General features: G+C 40.4%; 1 protein-coding gene across 8 annotated transcripts in view; it reads right to left on the minus strand.

The window, feature by feature from the left end:
• Positions 1–25,388, minus strand: part of PLD5 (phospholipase D family member 5) — a 270,448-nt gene that overhangs the window by 12,256 nt on the left and 232,804 nt on the right. For all 8 annotated transcript variants that reach the window (XR_006289726.1, XM_043543331.1, XM_043543332.1 and 5 more), the window contains 4 exons: positions 19,979–20,176; positions 15,815–15,954; positions 13,531–13,696; positions 4,999–5,113 (listed from right to left, as the gene is read on the minus strand). Coding sequence is in view for 7 of the 8 variants with exons in the window: in XM_043543331.1 (XP_043399266.1) it covers positions 4,999–5,113; positions 13,531–13,696; positions 15,815–15,954; positions 19,979–20,176 (619 nt within the window). In the remaining variant the exon portion in view is untranslated. The remainder of the gene's footprint in view (positions 1–4,998; positions 5,114–13,530; positions 13,697–15,814; positions 15,955–19,978; positions 20,177–25,388) is intronic.

Below are 25,388 nucleotides of genomic sequence, written 5' to 3' on the forward strand. Positions count from 1 at the left end.
ACAGGAATATATGTATTTTCTATGACAGCTCAGGAAAAAATTACTTATCTAAAGTATACTGCAATTCATTTCCACATTTTTGTTACCTTTGCTCAGTCTGAAAGCCAAAACAGGTATTTCACTGTTCTCAGGACTGAAGTCCCTCTCCTCTGACAGAGATTCCACAATCTAGGCAATTTGTTCCAGTGTTTAACTACCCTGATAGTTAAGAATTCCAAAGCAGACTGCCAAGAGTTACAATGGGATCTCACAAAACCAACACTTCCTTATTCACTTTCTCAACACCACTCATGATTTTATGGACCTTTATCATATCCCCCCTTAGTCGTCTGTTTTCCAGTTAAGAATTACTTAACTGCTTTGGATTTAATTATCTTGAATTATTTTGTATCTGCTGCAAACTTTGCCACATCACTGTTTACCCCTTTTTTCCAGATCATGTATGAATATGTTGAACAGCACTGGTCCCAAAACAGATCGCTGGAGGGACACCACTATTTATCTCTCTCCATTCTGACAACTGACCATTTATTCCTATCCTTTGTTTCTTGTCTTTTAACCAGTTACTGATCCATGATCCTCTTATCCCATGACAGCTTACTTTGTTAAGAGCCTTTTGTGAGGAATCTTGCAAAGGCTTCCTGAAAGTCCAAGTACACTATATTCACTGGAGCACCCTTGTCCACATGTTTGTTGATCCCCTCAAAGAATTCTGATGAATTTGTGAGGCATGATTTCTCTTTACAAAAGCTATGTTGACTCTTCTCCAAGACATCATGTTCATCTATGTGTCTGATAATTATGTTCTTTACAATAGTGTCAACCAATTTGCCTGGTACTGAAGTTAGGCTTATCGGCCTGGAATTGCCAAGATTGCACCTGGAGTCTTTTTAATAAATTCACCTTACATTAGCTATCCCCCAGTCATCTGGTATAGAAGCTGATTTAAGTGATAGGTTACATACCACAGTTAGTAGTTCTGCGATTTCATATTCGAGTTCCTTCAGAACACTTGGGTGAATACCACCTAGTCCTGGTGACTTATTTCTGTTTAATTTATCAATTTGTTCCAAAACCTCCTCTACTGACACCTCAATCTGGGACAGTTCCTCAGATTTGTCACCTGAAAAGAATGTCTCAGGTGTGGGAATCTCCCTCACATCCTCTGAAGTGAAGACCAATGCAAAGAATTAATTTAGCTTCTCTGCAATGGCCTTGTGTTCCTTGAGTGCTCCTTCAGCAACTCGATCATCCAGTGGCCCCACTGATTATTTGGCAGGCTTTCTGCTACTGCTGAGCTTAAAAATCCTTTCATTGCATAGAAAAGTCAGTGATTAGTATTTATCTTTACTGTGTGTAAGTACACATATGCTATGTCTGAATTCGGGGTAAATTAATGTCAAACTATGCCAGTACATCTAATCCTTAACCGCACAATCAACCTTCATTTGTTTATAGTCAATGTAACAATGAAAGCGGCATGATCATCTCTGTGATTATGTGCTGTTAATTGGTTCAAGTAAGACTTGATTTTTATCACCATGGTTTACTATCTATATTGTTTGAAAACCATTATATTATTATTCATTCTCAGTGTAGAACCAAGTATGGGCTAGGTTCTTTACTGACAGGTAGCAAGAGAGTGTCCATATCAGAATAGCTTAAAATCTAAGAAGACAACAGACAGAAGAGAAGGATGAGGGGAAGGCGAACTCTTGAAAAGCAATGTAGCTGAAGGATGTTAAACATGCATCTTGGTTCATTATTTCTATATATTTTGTTTTGTTTATCATTTTCTACATGTTAAGGGAGTGGGGATGGACGGAGTGAAGAAGTGTGTTTTCAGGAAGGATGGAAGAATTTTGGATTGGGTCGGGGAGGAAGTTCCAGGTGTGTGGAGCAGCAGAGGAGGAGGTGCAGAAAAGGATATAGGAATTTAGGAGTTGCTGTACTGGATTACATCAGTGATCTAGCTAGAATCCAGACAAGTATCTTTTCTCTGATAATGGCCAGTACGAGATACGTCAGAGAAAGATGCAAGAATTTTGAAGTGGGCAATTATGGAATAACTTGCCCATAAAGGAAGTTTCTTCCTTATCCTTCAGTTAGAGGATGGCTCATGCACTGAAGCATGAAGGTTTATATCCCTTACGCACTTTTGATTCTTGTTTTTTTCTAAATCCTATCAGTTGTAAGTGCAAATGGACGCAATGGTGTAGTTAGTTGGGTGGCTTGAGAAGGGTGGAGTGGGTGAAGACAGTGGGAAAGAAACACCAGAGTGGTAGAAGACGGAGCCATGTTGTGTAGGACCTTCAGTGCACGGAGCTGAAATTTGATCTAGGGATCTGAAGAGCAATTGGACATGGTCAGAGATGCAGAAAAGAATGATGATTTAGGGGACATCATTTTGGATAGTTTGAAGAGGGTAAGAAAGGTGTGCAAGAGGCCAGAGAGGAAGCGGCTGCAGTACTCGAGGTGAGACATAATAAGGATCTAGAGAGGGCTTCGGTAATGAGAGCAATGGGTGTATTTTGCTGACCTTATACAGAAAGCAACAGGATTTAGTGACATTACAAATGTGAGGGGAGAGGGTGAAGGTACAGTGACAGAACACAGGACATTTCACATGACGAAGAATTTATGATGAAATGTTTACAACACAGCATTAGTTCTTTTGACCCTCAGCTATGGTCTTGTAACCGTGACAATTTTAAAGAAGGCACGCTACACACTGGCCCGAATCTTCAATTCAGTGTACAGTCCAAGAAAATGGGTTTATGCTCAGGAGTTCTTTAGGGGCTACAGCTTCATCGAAGAGGTGGAGCGGAGGAGCCATCACAATGTCTGCACTCCTCAGACATTTGTGTGAGGGGAATGGTTGCTGGATGTCTCATTACAACCCCAAATCCCTGGTGCGATGGCTTCACACAGAGAGTGCCCACAGTGATAGGATCTCTACTGCACACAGGGGCTGGACACCCCAATTCCTGCCTTACCCTGCCCAGTGGAATTGAACCAGTTCTGCTGCAAGTAGGGTCCTCCATGTGAGAGGAAGAGGATGGATATTGTACATTTTGCCTTTGAAGAGACTATACCAGAATAGCAGTACACAACACACTTTTGGAAACAACTATATGTAGAAATAACCTCATCTTGCTGTCCACATATCTCTGATAATGCCAACACATGGAGAAAAACCAAATGACCTTTATGAAAAAGTCAAAATAATTTATTCCAGCTCCAGACATGGGACACTGCATCTTTGTGTATTCATTTAATTTTAAATAACGTAAGTTGAGAACCCGTCGCCAAAAGGACCCTGAGTGCTGTATATAGACATAAATCCTTGAATTGAAAAAATGTAATCATTTAATTTAGTTTAATCATCCTTGGCACATCAACAAGTCCACAGCAGCTATGCCTAACCCGATGCCTTTTGTACAAAAAAGGTAAATGGAAATAGGGAAAATGGTAATGTTTACACTCACCCAAACAGAAGGGAATGAGCTCTGGAAAGAGGTATAGGATGGGAGATCAGGCCCTTCTATTCACCATTACTTATAATACAAGAACAAGGGGACAGTCAATTAAACTGAAAGTCAGACAACTTAAAACTACTAAAAGGATACACTTTTTTCACAAAACACAGAAGTAGTCTGTGGAAATCATTATCACAAGATGTTACTGAGGCCAAAAGCTTAGCAGGATTCAAAAAAGAGTGGATGCTTATATGATAATGAGAATAGCTGGAATTATAAGAGTAAAGATTTTAAAAATGAAAGGAAATAACTGAAGTGTTTTATAAAGGATATAAATCTTCACGATTGAATGGGTATTAGGAAGAAACTTGGCCTAAGGAGCATATTATTCCATGAATGTCTATTGTGGGGTTTTCCGATCCTTCCTCTGAAGTATGAGCATCTGGTATTGGCCACTGTTAGAGTCCATAGGATACTAGACTAGATGGACCACTGCTTGGTTTGGGTACGGCAATTTGTATGTATTTATGACTGAGAGATGTGTATCCTTAAGACGGGACTTAACAGGCAAGGCCCTGCATCAAGTCTGGCCCAGGCAGGATTTTGGATGTCAAGCTAGGCCAAATCAGTTGATGTTGACTTTCAGGAGATGAGTCAACTACTAAGTGCCTGAATGAGAAAGATATTTCACCGATCTACCCCTTTCTCAGCTCAGCTACTTGAGCTGTGCTCTGCATTTTTTAGGCAGTGAGGAAATTGCCTATGAATTAAAAAGTAAAAGATTTTTACTCATGAGAGTTAATAAATCCAAGAACGAAAATTTCCATTCTAAATAGATTATAGTGCTTGCTTTTGCTTCAAGTTTCCAAAGGGTAATTTTACTACTCCATTTAATAAATATTTTAATCAAAATGAACGTTTACACTTAGCTGCATACAGACATTGTTTAAATATGCACTTACCTTCTGGACAATGCCTTCAGATTATGAACCAAAACATGTACAGTACAATGCAAGTATTCTGAAATCAAGCACTACAGTATGCAGGCTGTGTCCCTGGGGTAAATTGCAAAGGATGAGTAGAGTGGCAACTTGTCTTTATGAAGATATCCCAAACATAGTGATGACATGGCAAATTGTAAGGCTTGTCAGTCTTCACAGAAATTAGAGATTGACACGATCCATTAGATCATCCAATCTATTCCTAAATCAATGCAGGACTGTTCCATGAAGTACATTCTATAGTTGCTTTTTCAGGCTACTCTTATTAATTCAAAAAACAACCACTTCCCTTGGGAAACAATCCATTGGAAGGAAGGAATTCAACTCTTCTACCCCAGCATTGACAAACAGCTTTGTATTGAAAATAGGAATTTTCCACTTAATGTCCAATCTTCAAAGACACTGAATGGGGTTTTTAGCTACTTAATACCCTGCTTACAATCAATTGTTATTTCAGACTTTCGACTCCAAAGCTATAATGTACTAATCAGAACTGACTGGGATGTGGGATTACTTACCAATATAAGCAGCTCCATCGGTCACCATATATTTATTCCGATTTAATTTGGGAAGGGACGTATTCTTCTGTTCTTTGAGAAAGCAAGCATTCTCCTCTTCAAGATCAAAAAATTTCTGCAGTCAAGAAAAAAGACAATCAGGTAAATGAAAGTTCCTCTCCACAACTTTGCAGAAGAAAAAACAGAAAAATTACAACCCACCCCCTATTTTAAACTGAGAATGAGCTAGTCTTATACAACAACTAACTTCGGTTTATAGGAGATTGTTTAATTCTTGTAAAACTCTACACTTTATTTTATACCCAAACTGTTGTTCTCGATATCACATATGTCTTGGTAGCCAGTAGAAAAATTAACATATCCAAAGTGTGTGGCTATGGTATAATAGCAGCAATGCAATGGCATGTAAAAGAGTGAACACAAAATCCATCCTTTTCTACAAGATGAGAGCCAGAAATTTGTTTCACTCTCATTTCCTCATTCATCAAGGGGCTACAGAATTTGAAGTCAGCCTCAGGATACAGTTTGTCAGGCATGCCAATAAACTGAATTAATATTTTTATCTTATATATGTCATAGTTTATAACAGGCAATGTGCCCATCTCAGTAACTTCTTAAGAGTGAGTCTGCAATTTGCAGAGGTCAAACTTTCCATACAACAAGAAAAAAATACATTAATTTTACAATAAGGGAAAATGTCTGAAAGGGTGAGTTTTATGGAAGTACCACAAGTGCATTCTATTTACAGCTCTCATTTACAATTACTCATTAATACTATTGTCAATGACCTTGCAGAGGTACCTATAACTCAGGACAGAAGTTAGCCTGCAGAATCTTTATTACTTGTGATGACTCTGAGAAGGGGAGAAGCCAGTTTGACTCTTGAAATTCAGATCTAGAATCTAGAAAAAGAACCCTTTTTACTTGTAAACTAGCAAAATATATGGCTCCCATGAAGAGTTTATAGAACATGATCCAAAGCCCACTGATACCAATGGGGGTCTTTCTACTGACATTAATTAGTTTTGGATCAGGCCCATAGAGAGGGGAGCTCATTTTACATAAGTGTGGATGTAAAATATTGTATCTAGAACAGTTAAAACCACTTTCATGGAAATCTTTTTGTTAGGGTAACAAATACTGCAAAATTTATTATGCAAACTGTAATGTAAATATCTCTAGTACATTAAAACTGCAAAAACACATGCTCAAATAGATAGACTTGGCTTCAATAAATATGTAGCTTTGGATGAGAGGCAAATAGCTATTTTTAGCACACTGCCGAGAATTTTTCTATTTTTTTCCCCCCTCAAAGCTGCAAAATGTTTTTGGTTACAGATGTATGTCTTTCTTTGTGTTTCATAAAAAAAATGAAAGGTTTTGTACTGAATTTGTTTACTGTAAATACTGCGTGACTTGAGCCAAAATTACCCACGTAGCTACTACTCAACACGGTACATCATGCCAAAATTGTGCACTCAATTCTGAATATACAGTATCAGGTACACTTGGATGTACCCCCAGTGATAAGCGGATGGCCATGAATACTTTCATGGAAAGAAGAAAAGCGAATCAGGGAGCAAAACAGTTCATTTGAACTAAGGTTACTGCTCTGTAGTGTTTATATGTGTGCTGCATTCATACAAAGAACCATCCCTCCATGGGGTTACAAATGGAATCAGTCTCTGTAGAGTCATCAAGTCAGAGTTTAAGGACAGAATGGGTCACCAGCACCACCAGACACCCACACACTAAACCCCAACAACCGAAATTAGACCAAAGTAGTACAACCCTCAGGAGACTATTACTTGCCACAGGGAGAAAACAGGAGGGACAGAGGTGCACAGTGCTCAAGGCTCCCACAGTGACAAGGAAATAAGTGAGATACAGTCAGATAATCATGACAAGTGACCCTCACCCACACACTGCAGAAGAAGGCAACCCCTCCCCCCACTCCAAGTTCACTGCCAATCTGTTTCAGGGGGAAATTCCTTCCCAACCCCACATATGGCAATCAGTTAGACCAGGGGTCTCAAACACACGGCCCACGGAGTTCTTTGCCGTGGCCTGCCAAGCTCCCTGCGCACCCCCCACCCCTCCCGGTGTTATTTCCTGTGGCCGCTAAGCTCCCCTCACCCGCCGCCCCCCCAGCGCGCAGTGTCCCCACTCCTCTGCCTACCTCCAGGCGCTTCCCACCGCCAAACAGCTGTTTGGCAGCACTTAGCGCTTTCCGGTGGGAAGGGGGAAGGAGCGGGGAGCCACGCACTCGGGGGAGGAGGCAGAGAAGAGGCAGGGCAGGGGCAGGGATTTGGGGAAGGGGTTGGAATAGGGGCAGGGAGGGGGTGGAATTAGGGTGGGGACTTTGGGGAAGGGGTTGGAATGGGGGCGGGGAAGGGGTGGGAAGAGGCGGAGCCTCATGGAAGGGGTGGAGTGGGGGGGGCGGGGGCACCAGGCGGGGGGCCTTTTGTACCTTTATATGAAAAGGTGTCAGTGATGCAGCCCTCGGGCCAATGTACTAGTCGTCATGTGACCCTCGTGGTGATTTCAGTTTGAGATCCCTGAATTAGACCCTGAGCATGTGGGCAAGCACCAGTCAGCCAAGCACCTGGTAGAGAGAATGCTTGGTGCCACCTCTGAGCTAACGGCCAGATTAAGATCCCTAGAAGTCACAATAGATTTCACCAGAACATACAGATGAAGAAAATATTTAAATGATTTAAACAATGATCATAAAGTCCTCTGCACTGTGAAGGATCTTGCAATTAGCTGCCAGATGAACCTTTAAAGATGATACCTGAAGCCTGACCAGCGATAGCAGATACTTCAGCAATATTTGTACCGAGCAAGGTTCTAGAAATTATCTGCCGTACTTCACTATAGTGTGAACTGTTGTTGTAGCTGTGTCGGTCCCAGGATATTAGAGACACAGGGTGGGTGAAGTAATATCTTTCATTGGATCAAAGAGCGATGAGAGAGACGAGCTTTTGAGCCACACATGTCGGAGGAAGAAGTTGGTCAAATAAAAGATATTACCTCACCCACCATGTCTCTCTAATACTTCAATATGACAATAATAAAAGATGATAAAGCAATATCCAATATCTTTGGTTCTGTCAAGGAGTCCTTTAGGTAGATAGCTTTGGGGACAAATACAGGACACAAGAGGTTATACTAGCTATGGCCAGGCCTGATACAGATCAAATCAAACCTTAATTTCTTCAGACCAAGAAAATGGTCAAGTATCATTAACTGGGGAGGTACACATGTAGTAAAAGGATTGAGAGGCAGGGTTCGAGTGATACAGCTTATGTGTGGGGGGGAAACTATTCACACTATGGCCAGAGAACCATGACTTGGTTCTGAACGGGTCTAAGATATTCTGAAGAGGAATCCACTAGAAAATTCCTTCTCAACCTCAGATGGAAAGGAAGCACAGATGATGGTTTCAGCAAAGTTTCAGCAATCTTTGAGGGGCAGGCAAGGTCATTTTGCGATGAGATCATTGAGATGGGGGTACTCCCAGGCCAAGAGAATAAAGGAGGGTTTGATCCAGAGACAGTCTATCCTGTTGAAAACAGAGTTGATACTGAGCAACCTGTGTCTGTACCATACTGTCTCTACTTTACCACCTACAAGGGAGGGGAAGCTGCATCCTTGAAGTCCATAGGCTGATGGAACTGCTTTGAGCTTTTGGGTTAAAAAACAAAACACCCTCCCCCCATCCCACCCAAAAAAACAAACAAAAAAACCCCCAAAAACCAGGCTTGGGTTTTACTTTGCACAACAAAGGAGGAGCTGAATGGGAGAGCAGCCACAATGATTCTTTAACTGATACAACCTTGGCCCAAGACAGTGCATTTATCAACGTACATAGCAATATCTTGAGTTAACTCATTTTAATGCTTCTAAGGTCTGCACATCCCATTATGTGAACACAAGTGCTATCGTAAAGATGATTTCATGAAGAAAAGCAAATGGATATTTTATCTTTCCAAATGACAAGGTCTGAATGCCAGGTGATTTTGTTTTGCTTTTTGTTTCCTTGCATGTTACTTAAGATAAAGTAATGTTATGTTACTTAAGATATGTTACTTAAGATAAAATAACTGGCCTCTTTTCACATGCAGATTGTGGGCTCTTCCTGAGATCAGCCATCAAGGTAGTATCTTAATGCCAAATTACTAAAATATTTTCAGCCAGTCTGGCTGAATTGGACAAAACTTGTATTAGGTTACTGTGTGTAGCATCACAGGCAGGGCTGGAAAGTGTGAACCCAGCAGGACAAACATAGATGGCTTGAAAATGTAATGCGTACTTCAAGCGAAGCAGATAACTCATTAACTCTTTGACATCCTGGCTATTGTTCGCAGAAGCTCTCTCCTCTCACAAAAGCAATAATGCAACTGGAACTTTGTTACTGAAACAAGTCAGTTGTTCAAAGGCATTCAGTACCACACACTAAATCCTCCAATGCACACCATCAGTTAAAGCACTGCATTAGCAATGATCTATTTTGGGCTGAGGAGGCATTTCTCCTTTAAAGGCCGATTGCAAGAGTTTATAGCTGTAAAAATAAAAATGTTGCCACCTGAGATTAAATCTCCTCGTTGCTCATCCAAAAGGTGAATTTTTGTCTACATGTGGGAAAATTATATTTGGCCATTTTTGAGTTATTTCGGGATTAGGAAAAGGTTTTATTATGCTTCACTCTGTCAGACAATTACCATGGGCAAGATCCATGAAGGGACTTGGATGTGACAATACATTTTTCTGGGCACCTTTCCACACAATGGAATCTACAGCCCAAGTTAGGTGCCTAGGCTCCCTCTGCGATGCATGTGGAATGCAGAGTGTCTAAGAATTGGATCCACAAAATCGAACATGTTGGGCAGGGAGCTGTTTAAACTAGCCAGCAGGAAATATTGAGGAGAGGGGTGTGGCCTAAATCCATACCCCTCATGGAGACTTAGGCTTTGTCTACACTACCGCTTTTATCAGTAAAACTTTTGTCAGTCAGCAGTGGGGAAACACTTGACCAACATAAGTTACATCGGCAAAATCGCTGGTGTGGATAGCGCTATGTTGGCAGAAGAGGCTCAACCCAAACAGTATGGAGGATGACATGGGAAGCTGGCATTTCTATGGGGGGCAGAGTTAAGGCAGTATGGTTACCTTAACTATAAATTTCCATATTTGCATAGATTATAAGGCCAGAAGGGATCACTATGATCATCTAGTCTGCTTGGTTTTCTTGTAGATGCAACTTCACTCTGAATTTTCTGGGTTTCTAACTTCAGTTCACAGTTAAACTCTAATATTCTTGAAACGTAACATACACATTACAACACTGAGAATTTAGGGTGTAGGCTCACCCAGTAAGTTTTTTACATGGGATTTAGTTTGGGTTTAAATTCCTTCATTCTTTTGAATAGAATATGTACCCCAGGGCATCAGAGTGTCATATCAGACTGACAGACAGGAAAACCAGTCAAAATAAAACAACCACCAAACTGAACCTTTATCCAAAACGAACACTGAGTGGAAACCAATTTTTTCCAGAGTTCAAGTTTAACTGTTCTTCCCCATCTTTTTTTATTTAACGTTTTTCTACAATGTTACCCTTTCTGATTCTGGCTAGAAACAAAAATGTACAAAGGAAATAAGCAAGCAAGCATTATTTAAGGAAGTATAAACTCAGATAGCTTTGGCTGAGCTTTAGGATGTCAATCACAACAAAACAACCTCTGTAGGTTAGTCTGTCATTAGTTAAAATTCAGTAACACCGCCCACTATGCAAAAGTCTTTTTGATGGACAGCATAAAGCTAATTGGAAGTTCTTATCCCATCTCAGTACCTGGGTTTAAATCTGAGGGTTGTAATTAGTGTGTTGAAAGTTACATTACCATATGTGTTTCAGACTGAAAATTGTCTGTATGCAATATGTTTCAGATAGTATTATCTCCAGGAATAAGAAACCAATAATATACAAGGAGCGTATCACAGAAAACCATCCCTGCTTGTTGTGTTCATAATTTTACATCTTACTGTACAAGTATCATTCAATGTGTGAAACAAAAGATGTGCAATGTTAATACTGGTGTTCTGCAGTCAGCACTTAGTTTTCCTTTGGTTGTTACTGCGAGTCCTGCTTAGGCAAAGAGTCTAAGGCTATATTAGTCTTTCTAAGAGAGAGAGGAAATATACCAGCCCAGGAACTATACCAATTAACAAACACTGTACATTATTCGGTGCTCTAATTGTTCCAAAAAAAAGAAATTACCTACATTTTCCCTTAAGTACTTAGTGGCTGAGCACTGGAAAAGATAACATTTAAAAGAACTGTACTAATAAGATTCCACAACATTACTGATACTAATTGCATGTGTAACAGTCTCACAGACCTGTAGGCTGTTAACTAACATTAGCTCCTAGAAACTTCTACTCTCCGAATGGTTCAGCCTTTTTCTTAACTTTGCTACTATAGTCAAGAGTGTTGCTGTGACAGCAGGGTGGGGCTCAATAATGGAATTGTTATGTTATTTCGTTTTAAAAGACTTTTGGAGGAGAGGAGTAGCAATTGTATGTCCCGGGGAAGAAATGTATTTCAGGTGAAACCTGAAAGAAGAGATGGAGGCAATGCAGATTGGGATGGGAATTGCAGCCATTGATGACTAATGCCTGAACCTATCTTGGAGAACTTTATTTTACTTTTCTCTTTAGTTTTTATTGTATTTACATTATTTGAGAGCTTTACCTGAGGAGTGGAAGGAGAGGATGGAACTAGAGCAAGGAGTTGAGAAAACTTAAGTTGTGGAAAGTTAAGGATGGACATAAAAAAAGAGAATGGAGGAAGATTGATCCGTAAAGGCAGGAAGGCTCTGCCTCAGACAGGTGAGTTGGGTGTATGTAATTCACATGGGAGCCATATGAACACCATACCAAAGCTGTCATGGAACTGAATACTGTCCTTGTGCCAAACTGCCAATGCTCTCATTTGCTCCAATTTCCTTCTGCATGTTTAAAACTCAGGGGTAACTTTTCCCTATGGTTTAAGGGGAATTCAAAATAATGGGAGCTGTGCTAACTGTGCCCAAAACGTATCAAGTCTGACACTGGTATATTCAGACCTCACAGGGAAAATGGATCTAGTATTGGTTGGCTTTATTTACTGAGTGCAAAAGTACATACATTCAGTGATGTACGTAACCAGCTTCCATATCAGCTATTAGTCTAATTAACAATAACCATCTTATGTGAATTACTGAAAAAAAAATCAGAACTTCAGCAGACAATTTTTCTCAAATGGGATGGGTGCCTCAGAGAGGACTGTTCTTTTACTTCCAGTATCGTTCACTGAATTTCATAAATATCTTAATTCATTAATAATTATGTCAAATTTAATGCAACAGCAATCATAACTCTACCCACTACTGTGAAGTGCAGCACATGTGGTGTTAAATACTTCTTTATACATTGCATGTGCAATGTGGCCAAGTAATAGTTCTGCGTTCATAACTTTGAATGAACTGCATAATGTCCATGTAAAATCTGCATTTATTTTATTTACTGTGATAAAGAGGAAGAAGGTGCTAGTGTATTTGACAGTCAGATCACTTTATTCCACAATCATATAAGCAGTCCAGTGATGGCACATTCTCTTCAATTTAAACAAGACGTAAAACTGTGACTCACTTGGTTCCGTTTCTCCAGGAGAGACCAGATTTAGTGTTCTGAACACAGGACTGGGAGCCCGGATCTCCTGAATCCTAACCCTGGCTGTGACACACCGAGTGATGGGACAGTCATTTAACTTTTCTTCCTCAGTTTTGATATGTATAAAATGGGGATAATACTGATCTATCTCACAGGGGGGAGTGTTAGGACTAGTTAGTGTTTGTAAAGTTCCGGAAGATTAAAAACACCACACTATGTAAGTGATAAATATTACTATCTTCCTCAGTTTGGCTTAGCAGAACAGTGCCACTGTACAAACAAATAACAGAGAGAGTCCCTGTCCCCAAGAACGTGCATTATATGATTATAGCATGTATGTTGTTACCACTGCCATGTGAGATCCAAATTCTGCACAATTGTTACCAAAACTGAAGAGCATTCAGGAATCAATACAGTAAAATGAAAGGAATTGTTATAAAAGCGGACCAAATTCAAACTTGTAAGGGTGTGTAACACATCACTGAAATCTATCTAGTAACTTGGCCACATTGATCATAAATTACAGTGAACAGTGTGCAGGATACTACAAAATATTTCACTTGCAGAAGGGGACTGAATTGGGGTTAATGATGCATTTACCCTTGCTACTAGTTCACTAAAGTCTATTGCAGTAAGTCAAGAGTTATGTGTACACCAGGGCTAAATTTGGCCCAAAATTATGCATTTCTTGTGGTTTTCAATGAAATGTTAAGGTTTCCACAGAAACACAGATAATCTTAATATACTTATTGTTAGTATATATTTTTGTGCACTGAAAACATCTTAGGCTCATTCTGAACCAATATGGTGTATACTTACAACTTTTAAACTACAGCTGGGAACCTCAATACAAATAGCTTTAAGAGATGAAACAAAGTTAAATGTAAGGGGATCTGTGTCTTTTGAGAAACTTATGAGGAGCCGGACTTTAATGCTTCGTAACACTAATGCTTCTCTTATCTTCCCATCCAAATACGGCCAGTACCTGTGGAGAAAGCACACAATACATTCAGGTAAAAAGCAATCAATTAGATTTTTACCCAGGCAGACCTAGCCCCACTAGGGAAAACTAAATAAAACTAAACAAAACATGAACAGCATTTGTCTGCAGTCTAAGGAATCAAACTGAGGTGGCAGGAAGAGTTGTGCTAGACCCTTACCACTGTATCACCCTGCTTCACACAAAACCAACCAATCCTGGGGGCAGTGAGGCCCTACTGGCCTGTGTGAGTTAGTATGCCCGATCTCTCCCTGGGTGGGTGGTTCCAGAGCTGCCCCCGTGGATGCAAAGACTCATTCAAAATGAACTTCTAGTCCTCCCACACCCCGTGGAGTGATGCACGTAATCAACAGTGTTAAAGTAGATTGGAATAGGATGTGCAATTCCAAAGAAGAGGGTGAGCTATCAGAATGCACTGCTTACCCAAGCCAGGGAGAGAGCAAGAACTCCTCTCAGTTTTAAGCAGAAGGAGCTGCCAACTCCTTACTTTTTAAAGCCCTGATTGTCAGCCTCTCTCCTATTCTGGGACCTTAGGCCTAGGATTATAATAACCTCAAGAAGTTCCTGCCGGGAGGAAGGGAGGAAAAAGAGAAAGAGAGATACCCGAGAGCAGGGTCCCTATATTCTTTGGGTGGGACGGGAGTTTGCTCACACGAGGGCTCGGTCTCTCTCCCACCGTCACTGTCCAATTCCTGGGGAGTTGGTGAATTCTTACCCCAATGTGACAGCTGTCTCTGTGGCACTATTCCTACGGTCCTTGGCCCAGAGCACTCAACATGGGTCTAGAGATCCCACTCCTGGAGAGGGAGCAGGCCAGAAGTGAGAGAGTCTGGCAAGAAACCCAAGGGAGATGTGCAGCTCCCTTCTACCATCAATCCAGGGAGATTGCCAAAGAAACTCCTTTATTGGGAGGCTGGGGGAATAATGCCAATGGGGAAGCTATGGCAGTGCATTAAGTTTAAAGCCATGCTGCCAATAAAACTGCAAGGGACCTCTCTGTGTAGGTGGTCCTATGCCTCAAGCCACATGGATCTCTGAATTAATCAGGATAGGGGGACAGATCAGCTGGTTCCTCTATAGAGTGGGGAAAATCCTTGCCTTCTCCCTAACAGAGCAACACTACAATTAAAGTTACAAAAAATCTATTCCATTTTAAACCACTAGTATAGCTTTAGACAGTAACTTTCTCCAAAAATGTTCTTGTGGGTCTCAAAGGTCTCACGTCTGGTCTCAGGTTTTGGAAGGGTTACACATAACCCCCCCCCCCCCCTTTTTTTCAATTATGCAAGGGTGAAAAAGGCATAAATATAGATTTTCAAAAGAGCCAGCAACCATCATTAAGGCGCCTGATTTAAGTGGCCAGATATCCAAAAGGCTCAGCTCCCAGCACCTTCCTCTGAGTGCAATGGGAGCTACTGGATACTTGGTAGTTCTCAATTTAGCCACTTATTCAGCTCCAACTGAGGGGAGGGGAAGCTGAATAATTTTATTAAGATTTGGCTCCAGTTGTAGGTCCTGAGCACTTTTGTAAATCTAGGCCATAAATACATTGTGCATAAACTTTTTTGACTTTTTTTTGCTATGAGCTAGCTATAATGTAATATTGGTGGAAGTGCAATCTATGCTGAGTTTAAAAAGGTCTGTTTTTTAAAATAAAATTATGACAGTTTCCACACTGTGTATTAGATCCTTCAATATGTTCTCTCTCTTTCATACACACAGACACTATCTGGTATTCATAAAGTGCCAATAGCCATTGTATCTAGGTGCTGAATACAGTAACATAGGAAACAAAAGTGAGTTCTATTGTTGTTCTCCTGGATCTGTCACCTCACTCGTAGATGGTCAGACTAGACACATTCTGATCTCCTTCAATAGGGTGATCCACAGCTTAGAACCCAGAACTTGGAAATTCCGTCTTAGGTCCCAATTCTGCTCCCAGCTAAGTCAATGGTAGAACTCTCATTGATTTCAATGAGAGCAGAATTGGGCCCTAAGAAATTGATCCATAACGAGTAACTAAATGCCTGCTGATTTATTTTCACCAGCAAGAGCTTTCTCTCATTGCAGCAATGTGCTAATACATTGTGGACACTCACTAACCTTTTAGCATTTGTGTCAAAGACAATAGGGAGGTAATCCATGACAGCTATATAAACAAACTGTTTGGCATCATCTATAACATTGTAGATAGCTTCAATATCCAAGACTCTGTCTTTTGGACAAAAGAGTTTGGGAGAATTCTGTGAAGACAAAAGGTCAAATGTTACACTTAAAGTAAAAGGAGAGGTGTTTCTTTGTCATCTCGAGGTGAGATTTGCAAATAAAATTACAAAATTTAGTGGAGAATATTAACCACTGGTATGTTAAACTATACAGCTGTAATTTCAAAGGTGCAAAGGGGTAATCAGATACCTAAATGCGGTTTGAGCATTACACAGAATTATAGCTGTATAGAAAGATTTTCAAAGGGGTCAATCGTGAAAATAGCCATTGCTATCAAAGTAGCTCTACTTGAGAGGAAGGTGTTACATGACACATCACAGGATTATGCTTTAAAGATTCACAGTACTGGTTACGTTACAAAGTAGTAGATGTATCCTGGCGACAACACTAACAGGGCACATCATTCATAAATGTTATGAATTAGTGTTTATAACCTTAACCTATTTACTGTTTCATGCCAGGTAACACATTGCTAAGAAAATCACTGTTGGTGAAAGGTCTAACAAGGGTCTAACCTTTAAAACCTCCCTCATTCATGTTGTCTACAAATCATCAGGCACTGCTTAGACAAGTGGGGAACATGCTAAACTCTTTATTTTGTTACCTCATCTTCCTACCTTCCCCCACTCTCTTTGTCTGCTTTGTCCACATGTTGCATCCTGACAACTAATCTACTGTGGTCTGTCTGGTACAGAGTCTTTCTTCTTTATTTGTCAGTACAGTAACAAGCACAATGGGGCCCTGGTCCTTGATTGGTGTTCCTAAGTGTTATTTTAATAATAAAAAAATACATAATAGAGTAATTAAAATCATTGGCAGTTGAGAGTATCCATGCTCTCCCAGGACTGAGCCCCGAATCCTCAAAAAAAGCAACTGCATTTTCTTTTGTCTCTCTCAGCCACTCAGGAAGACTGTACTGTTGCTAAGCAACTGTACCATAAGGATTCCTGAATGGAGAATCATTGATTTACTGTGATGTTCAGATCTTACACAGCAAGAAAGATTGGAAGAGAAGAATTTTTAAGACAATGAATTTAGATTCAGGAAGCAAGGTAAAAAATAAAAAAATATCACTTAGGTGATTTATTTCTATTATATGAATCTGTTTTCTCAGGATATTGTATACACAATTTGATTTACTCCAAAGATAACCAACTATTTTCTCTCTAGAAATGCTCAGGGGTACAAGTTAACAGCAAAAAGACAAACTAGCTACAGAATCCAGAGCTGCTGCAATCTCTCTTGTAAGCAGTTTGATAACTATTGTTGATCCAGAGGCATTTTGAGTCCAGCGTAAATTGGGAGAGTAAAGGTAATAGACTTGTCTACCACGTTTATTTTCCACAGGAAAGGGTATATGTTGGACGTCCTATATTCCCATCATTGTCACCGTTGCAAAAAAAAAACATTGTAAAACTATCACTAACATTCATGTCTGTGCACAGATATGAAATGCAAATTGTCCATTACGACATTGTTAACATGATTACAGGAGAGACATACAAATAAATTTCTGACCAACTGTGGTCATTAAAGATCCCAGGGCATTTTTTCCCCCAGGATTAGGATTGCTGCCCTGGCCAAATTCCAGCTTGGATAACTAGACACTAATAGCATAACTTCTCTGTGTCCCCTTTCAACGGGCTATAGAATACTTCTGCAGTTCCTTTCTTAGACCTTGAGATGCCTGGTGCGAGAAATGATATATTGAAAATCCTGTTTTCAAGAAGGGAAGAATCTGATTTTGGAAACCGCATCTTTCTTTCCTTCGCATTCCCACTTCCTGGACAACATTGTGGTATAGGAAAAAAAGCAAACATGAGGAAAAGAAGATTTATCAGGAGAAACTGCAGCACAGTGGATGGGGGAGGGAAGGAAGGTGAGGTGGTGTAGAACTACCCTTCCATGGTTCAAGTCAAAACTAGATGGTAAGTATCAATTATGGGGTCTCACTGAGAAAACTGAAGTGCAATATCCATTGTAGGTCTATCCTAGCTCCCATTTTCTTCAGTGTATATAAGGCCTCTTGCAGAGGTCATTTCAAAACTGAGGACAGTTAGCTGGTGATATATAATTGCCCTATTGGCCCTACATGTTTAGTCTCCACCCAGGAGGAATGCTGGTATGATACGGCAGCTGGGCGCGTTGGAGTGGATTCGCTCGTGGGAGAGGGGAGAGTCGCTGGTGGGTTAAGGATTGCAGCATGAGGATGTGCTCTCTTCTTTCATGCATGCATTTATCAAGAGGACTTGTTTGGAAACGGTTGGCATCACTTTCACTCACGACCATGCTAAATGTGGTATGAAAGGTATCTTTCCCCCCACTTGCTCAGGGTGTGTCATTCTTTGCCCTATGAGAACCTCGTAATAGCAATACATTCTCTGTGACTACTGCTCATTACTGTATTCTCCTCCAAGAAAGGATTTCACCAGGACTCACCATTTGTTCAGAATGGGGCAGCAGGTTTGCAAATTGGTTTGAACAACTAAAATCGTATTACACCCACGCTACATCTGCTTATAAAGTCTCAGACTGACTAACTTGGTGGTGGTGTTTTTAAAGTCCTTAATGGCGTAGTCCCTGGCTCTGTTTGAGATCTTCCTTGAGCATCTTCTCAATAGGTATATGCGCTCACATACCAGGTACCTTTCAGGGATTCAACCATTGCACATTAGGTGGACAGGGAATCATGCATTTGCTGTGGGGAATCCAAGAGTGCATTCTATTCTTCCATCTCAGTCCATTTCTCCCCATTAAAAAACAGCTTTTTAATATGCTGGGTCTTTTAACTTTCTCCTATCCCTTTCCCCTCCTCTCCTATTCGTACTGGGCTTTCTCAACCAGTTTTAGTTGTTTCGATGTTGGAGATATTTAAATGATCTATAAATAAAAGTTTCTGTTGTTATATAGCACTCTGAATGCATTCATGGGGATGTAGAAGAAGCGCTACGTTAATAAGATGATTATGATAATTAATCAACCAAAAGTCACATTGCAAAAAACAGATACTGGGCTCTAACTTTAGTAAAAATGTAACAGGATTTGGACTAGCTATAATTAAAATATTAGATACAAAATTAATCCATTTAGCTACAAATTCTTTGCTAAGCTGAAACGTACAGGTAATAAGTTAGCGACATGAGGGCTCTCCTGTTGTTCCTTGCCTTTAAGAAACAATATTGAGAATTACAGTACAAGGAAAGAGTAATAATACAAAAATTAATTTTCAAAGCTCTACGTTCATGACAGTGCTCCACATATAGTTAAAATGTCATGAAAATCAGAGTGAATTTACTATTCTTTGCGTCGTGTAATGTGAAAAGTGGGGAAAAAACTATGCATTTCTCCACATTTGGTTACAGATTTTCCCCACAAACAATAAACCTATTGAAATGGTTATTTTCTCCCCTGAGGAGAAAGTGATCCAGTCTGTCAGCAACCAAAGATTTCCCGTGCACAGTTGGTAACTATGGTACTTTTTCTGTAGCTCAGTTTCAGTTACTGCCATGACTCTCAATTTCAACAGCTTCTCTTGGTTAATGAAAAGTCCTGGTACGTATATTCTTGTTAGGCCACATTTCAGAGAAGTACTTGAGCATGTGCTTAAGTTCCATTATTTCTCAAGGACTTAAGTGCTTTCCTGAATAGGAATGCTTCCAGGGTGTTAAAAACCTAAAAGCGGAAAGGTTATACGTAGAGAACATTGGGTACACAAGAGCGCTGGAGCACGCGTAGAGATGACTCTTTCAGAAGTGAGCTGCTGTCAGGCAGTAAGCAGCATCATGGTAGCTATTCACGTGTTCTGTAAACTTGTGTTCTGTCTTTTTGTGTGTGTGAAAAGACATGTGATATTTTACATGTATGGTATTAAACACCAGACTAACCCAATGTCTCTATTCAGTTACGCAGTAAAGACAATGTTGTAATAGAAGGTTCAACTGAAGCCAAATTTCTGGGTCCCAATAAAACTCAAGTGTTACATAATATTTCTCCCCCCCCCCCATAAACAGGCAAAGAACAGACATTCTCTTAAGAACTCACCGACACAAAGACTTCTGATTTTGTCTCATTCAGCTGCAGCATCAGTTTATTTTGGGTATCATACACCCCATACAATCTCTTAGACCAACTTGGAGGCACTTTATTCTTGTATTTTAATGAGCTATACAAGGCAAATATCCTTTGTAAATCTAGGACGAGGCAACTGCAGTTGTACACAATGACACCAAGTTCTTTCATCTGTGAAATTAAAGTTCATACCATTAAAAGGGTATTGGCTGGCACATGTATCTTTAGAAATATACAGTATGCACATAAAATACATTTTTCACAACTATATCCTGTATCTGTAGAGAAATATACACCAGACAAGAACAGTGGAGAACATAACCAATAATGGTATGTTAAAGGCTAATAAACAGACTACATGGCTAATACTAAAGTCTTGATTCAGACAAAAATATGACAGTGTGCAAAAGTTCAATGTATTTTTTTCTGAATTGTGCACCATAATAAAATATAATGCACCACCAAAGAAACTTCTGATAAATTACATCTACTTGTTACAGAAATTCCCTCCACTCTGAGATTATTTATAAAGGCTATTTCTTCTGTAGGTGTTGCTTTAGATCTGCTCCTCTCACAGGTGTGGGTTTTTTTTTGTTTGTTTTTTTGTGCTTGTTTACAATAATAGTATTCAGTCTCTGCGGGGTGGCATGATAGCAGGTTGTGGCAGTATATCAACATCCAACTCCAGGAGCAGTTTTGGTTTTGTAGGCATTGGGAAAGCTGAAAGAGTAGAAATCTCACTAAAGGAAAGTGAGTTAATTCGCCAAGGCAGAAAGGATATGATGTTCATGCGTTATACATGGCAGGCATGATGAAAAACTGAACTTTTGTCTCTACCAGTAGTTAAATTTACTGTGGCTTTGGGTGACAGCACAGTCCAGTGAATAGGACACTGTAGTTGGAGGCAGAAGAACTGGATTTTATGCCTGATTCTGCCACTGGCATGGTGTGTGACATTAACTAAGTCACATCATCTCTTAATGCCTTAGTTTCTCCATCTGAGAAATGAGGATGATATTTTCTCTTCCATTGAAAAGCACTTGGAGATCTATGCATAAAAAGAGCTATATAAGGTGAAGTATTGTTGTTATTTCCAATTCTAATTTAGAAAAAAACAAAAATACCATGGTAAAGATAAATACTACCATGCAGTAAATGTCTTTTTCTTTTATTAGCATTAGTACCACACTAGCCACTGCATTTACTGAAGGTAACGCTCCTGGTTATCTATTGGTTGATATAATTTCTTCTATAAATGTCTACATCACATCCTGTCTGTAGCCACATTGTGTCAGTACACATAGTTTCTTTCCCCTCTTTTGTTTTATAAAGGCTCAAGAAAGATTTTCACTGCTGTGGGTCACAGATACTGCTGACCTCCCAATATCTGCATTGCACACCTGTTTAAACATCTCCAAAAATAAAGGGAGATGCCATTCACATACCTAGTTATGGCTTGGGAAAAAATATCTGTTTATTCCATATTAATGTTTAAAGGGTCCGTGCTGCCCTCTGACAAGTACAGGGTAGCATAACCCAGAGGATGTGGCAGGGGGGGGAAGGGGCAAGTGCCAACTCTGCACCATGCTCCACTTTTCCCCTGACATCAGAGAAGCCCCTTTGCCCTCTGTAGTGTCCCTGGGAGCAAGGCAGTTTTAACAGGAATTGACCTGGTTACAGCATCTTTCCTAAGAATCTGATCCTGCACCACTGAAGCCAATGGGAACTCTGCCACTGAAATCAAGGTGCAGGATCAAGGCCTCCCGTCCACACTGTGAAATCCCTGAGGGGAGAAGCCAGAGGGAAGCAGCTTTACAGAAACTTTTAGCAATGGGGCCTAGTGCCAATGAGAAGAAACAGAGCCTGCTCATGGATGACACTTGCCTCTCCTGACTCCCACAAACATCATGTGGGATTTTGGGGAATTGGATGTATTTCTTTATTTTTCAGTGGGGAATTAAGATAATAGCTGGATCTGATCTTCCTTCCATTTCTGTGGTGGCTGAGAGGAACAACAAAACCTAACACCCTGATAGAAAACTACTAGAAGAAACCTGATGAATGAAAATGTACATTTCCCAGCCCCTATTCTGGAAAAATCACATACAGCGGGAGCATCAGGCCTCAACATGTCACATTCTAGAAGTAAGTTATTAGTCAGCTTCAACATTACTTAATTAAATTGCATAAACAACAAGACAGCCAGCTTTTAACTTAATTCAGAAAAAAGTGGAAAATTTCATAATTCTGTGAACATGCACAAACATGGCACTAGCATTTTAGAATGTAGACTGTACTATAACAGTTCATTTTGTCAGGTTTCAGAGGAGCAGCCGTGTTAGTCTGTATCCGCAAAAGGAAAAGGAGTACTTGTGGCACCTTAGAGACTAACCAGTTTATTTGAGCATAAGCTTTCGTGAAATTTGGCATAATAACTATACCGTGATAGATGCTCTGTGTCTACTTGCCTGTATGTTTGAGATTTCTCCTGCCTTCTGTTTTATCTCAATGTTCTTTTACCATCTGAAATTATATTAGCTGTACATCATTATTTTCTAACCCCACTTTGTGCTGCCAGTGCTGCTTTCTTTTTAATCTCCATTGCAATGGACTTGCTTACAATATGTTATACTGTACATCAGGACTGTGTGACTTAACCCGCTTTTCATGACTACTTCTCGATTCTGTCTCAGTTATATGGTTACAATTTTTCTTTGTCTGTACTCATGGTATTCCCTCTCTCTGTCCTTTATTTTACCAATACTCTCTTTACAACTCCACTCTGCACCCTCTTCCCATTAATGGCAAGGACATAATTATGTCCTAAGAGTACACCTCAATTTGCCAGGCTTGCAGCCACTGTAATGATTTCTCTGGCAGGGAAATGGAAGAGAGAAGTTCTGTTCCTCTCCATCTACCAGCTCAGGGACTAACCCCACTGCGTGGTCCGACAGAATGAACATGCTGCCGGGTGACAGTGACCAATGTTCCATAAATAGTTTTTGTAGCTCCCCTTATGTTCTGTAACATGGAAAAACAGGAAACCATCCAAGTCGCTGAGGGTGTATCTACATTGCAAGTAAAGGTGTGACTGTAGCAGTGGTAGCAGGTACCAATAGCAATGTAGATGTGGCAGCATGGGCCTCAGAAGGGGCTAGAAACAAGAGCACATTCGCAGGCACCCCAGAAGGGTTGCTAGCCGATGGTGAAGCCCGTGCTGCCATGTCCATCCTGCTACTGTTACCTAGGACTATCCTAGCTAGATTAAAGTTAGCAGGGATATGGCTACCTGCACTACTATCGCAGCTTCACTTGCAGCGTAGAGATACCCTTGGTGATAAGAGAAAAGCTGCTCTGTGACAGAGGGGATCCGCTAATCACTCATCAGTCATGCCAGTGATAACCAATCAATTTCCAGATCGGAGCTGAACCATTTCAAAAGTGCATGCTTATCACCTACATTTATTGTTTGTTTTTTTAACATTATTTAAGACTTGATTAGAAGACAATTATGAGCAATCCCTGTTTGTATGCAATCAAGCAGTCAGCCTTCTCCTTTCTTCATCTTTAGTCAATTCTGCAATCAAAGAATCCTTCCTTTCCTGTGACAGAAACATCTTCCTCTACATTGAGTCTATTTTTACAGCTATGTACAGAATTCTCTGTGGTGAGGAGAGGCTGCTCTTTTCCCAATTAATTACAAAGCCCACGATCCTGCAGGCATTTCAGGGCCTGGGCAGTGAGGATTTTGCATGAAGGAGTATGTTGCCCAATTAAGAGGAAAAGACTCCCTTGTTATAATGTGAGGGCTGTTATTGTTATAGACATGACTTTTTAAAAATAGTTTAAGAGGAGAAGTAGAAAGAGAGGGATTTATATTGAAAGAATAATTATCTGAGGATTACCCTGTGACTTGCTCTGACTGGAACATGCAGCCAAGCATCATCTTAGAGATCTACTGCCCTGGTAAAATCCTCCAGGGTGAGAGCTGATTGGGTAAAGCAACACTACTCATCCTGAGTTTTCAAAGTTACTTATATCCTAATGAAAACCCCACTAAAGAACAGACTAGAGAGAACTCACAGCCTGAAGGGAAAAAAAAGTCTGCAGGAAATAAATCTTCTGAAGTGAAAACAAGAGTGACCAGTGGTGGGTGGAGCAGGAATCTCTAGGATCCTCCTTGAGTAATCATTTTAATAAAAAGTGTTCAAACTCCTGTTTGCTCAAAGAAATGAATGGCCCGGTCCTGAAAGTGCTGGACATCTTGCAAGGTGCTCATTACCATTAGCTCCAAGTGTACGGGGAGCTGAACACACTGGGCATCTTCCAGGATAACATCCATAGCATTCATTTATTGCACTGAAAAGAACCTTTTAGCAAATTCGTATGACCTTTTAGAAACATTGCTATGCATAACTTCCACTATGTTTGAAACTAGATCCCATTGCAAATGGATGACTGAAGCAGAAGCAGAACACCACCACAGCACATTAATGCAAAAACCAAATGCACGCTACACAGAGTGTAACACAAGCCATTAGATCATGATAAATCAATTACTAAGGTTTATAATGACCTAAGCTCCTTGGCAGCTTGTAAATAAGAAATCATATAATAATAAAAATATTTAAATGCCATTCTAGAACTAAATGGAATTAATCCAGTTTTAAAAGACTTGCATACAGCCGACACAATTCATTGTAGTGCACTGACTCCATATTTATTGCAAACTCTGAAGTCCTCTTTCAAATTGAAATAACTCTGCTGTGAAGCGAGTTAGTCCAGGCTATTGTTCGTGTGCACACAATGCTGTTGCAATATAATATATCTTATTCAGCACACAATGCTGAATCCTCCAGCTGCTACCCCCACACTGCTTTGTGGGCGACCATTACTGACCTGTCTGTTAACCTGTGTGCCCTGCTCTGGGGTCAAACTGACTGGATGTCCCCTCCCCAGTTTATAAACTGGCGCTCAGCCAGATTTTCTCCATTTGCTCCTGGATTCCAGTTTATCACAATATCTGCGATAAGACTCCAGAAGCCCTACAACATGCCTCAAGCAGCTGCTCGGAGGCGCACTTAGATCTCATCGCTATCTAGGGAGACGCATCGGTGCAGGAACCTCCTGCAGCCGGCCACTGGAATATAGACCTTTCGTGGACATTGATAGATAGATGTCCATGAGAGGCCATGAGCAGGATGCTGAACAGTGCTGGATAAAGAGCAAACAGCTCAGGAGCACCTACATGAAAATGAGGGATAACAGGAAAAGGTCTGGCAGGGGACGTGTAACCTGTCCATTTTTTGAGGAGCTCGACAGGATTTTACCAAACCACACGACCCAGGAACCTTGTGAAGTGTGGTGGCTGCTTTCTGCCTGT

This window comes from Chelonia mydas, chromosome 3 (genome assembly GCF_015237465.2).
Source record: "Chelonia mydas isolate rCheMyd1 chromosome 3, rCheMyd1.pri.v2, whole genome shotgun sequence".
NCBI classification, from domain to species: Eukaryota; Metazoa; Chordata; order Testudines; family Cheloniidae; genus Chelonia; species Chelonia mydas.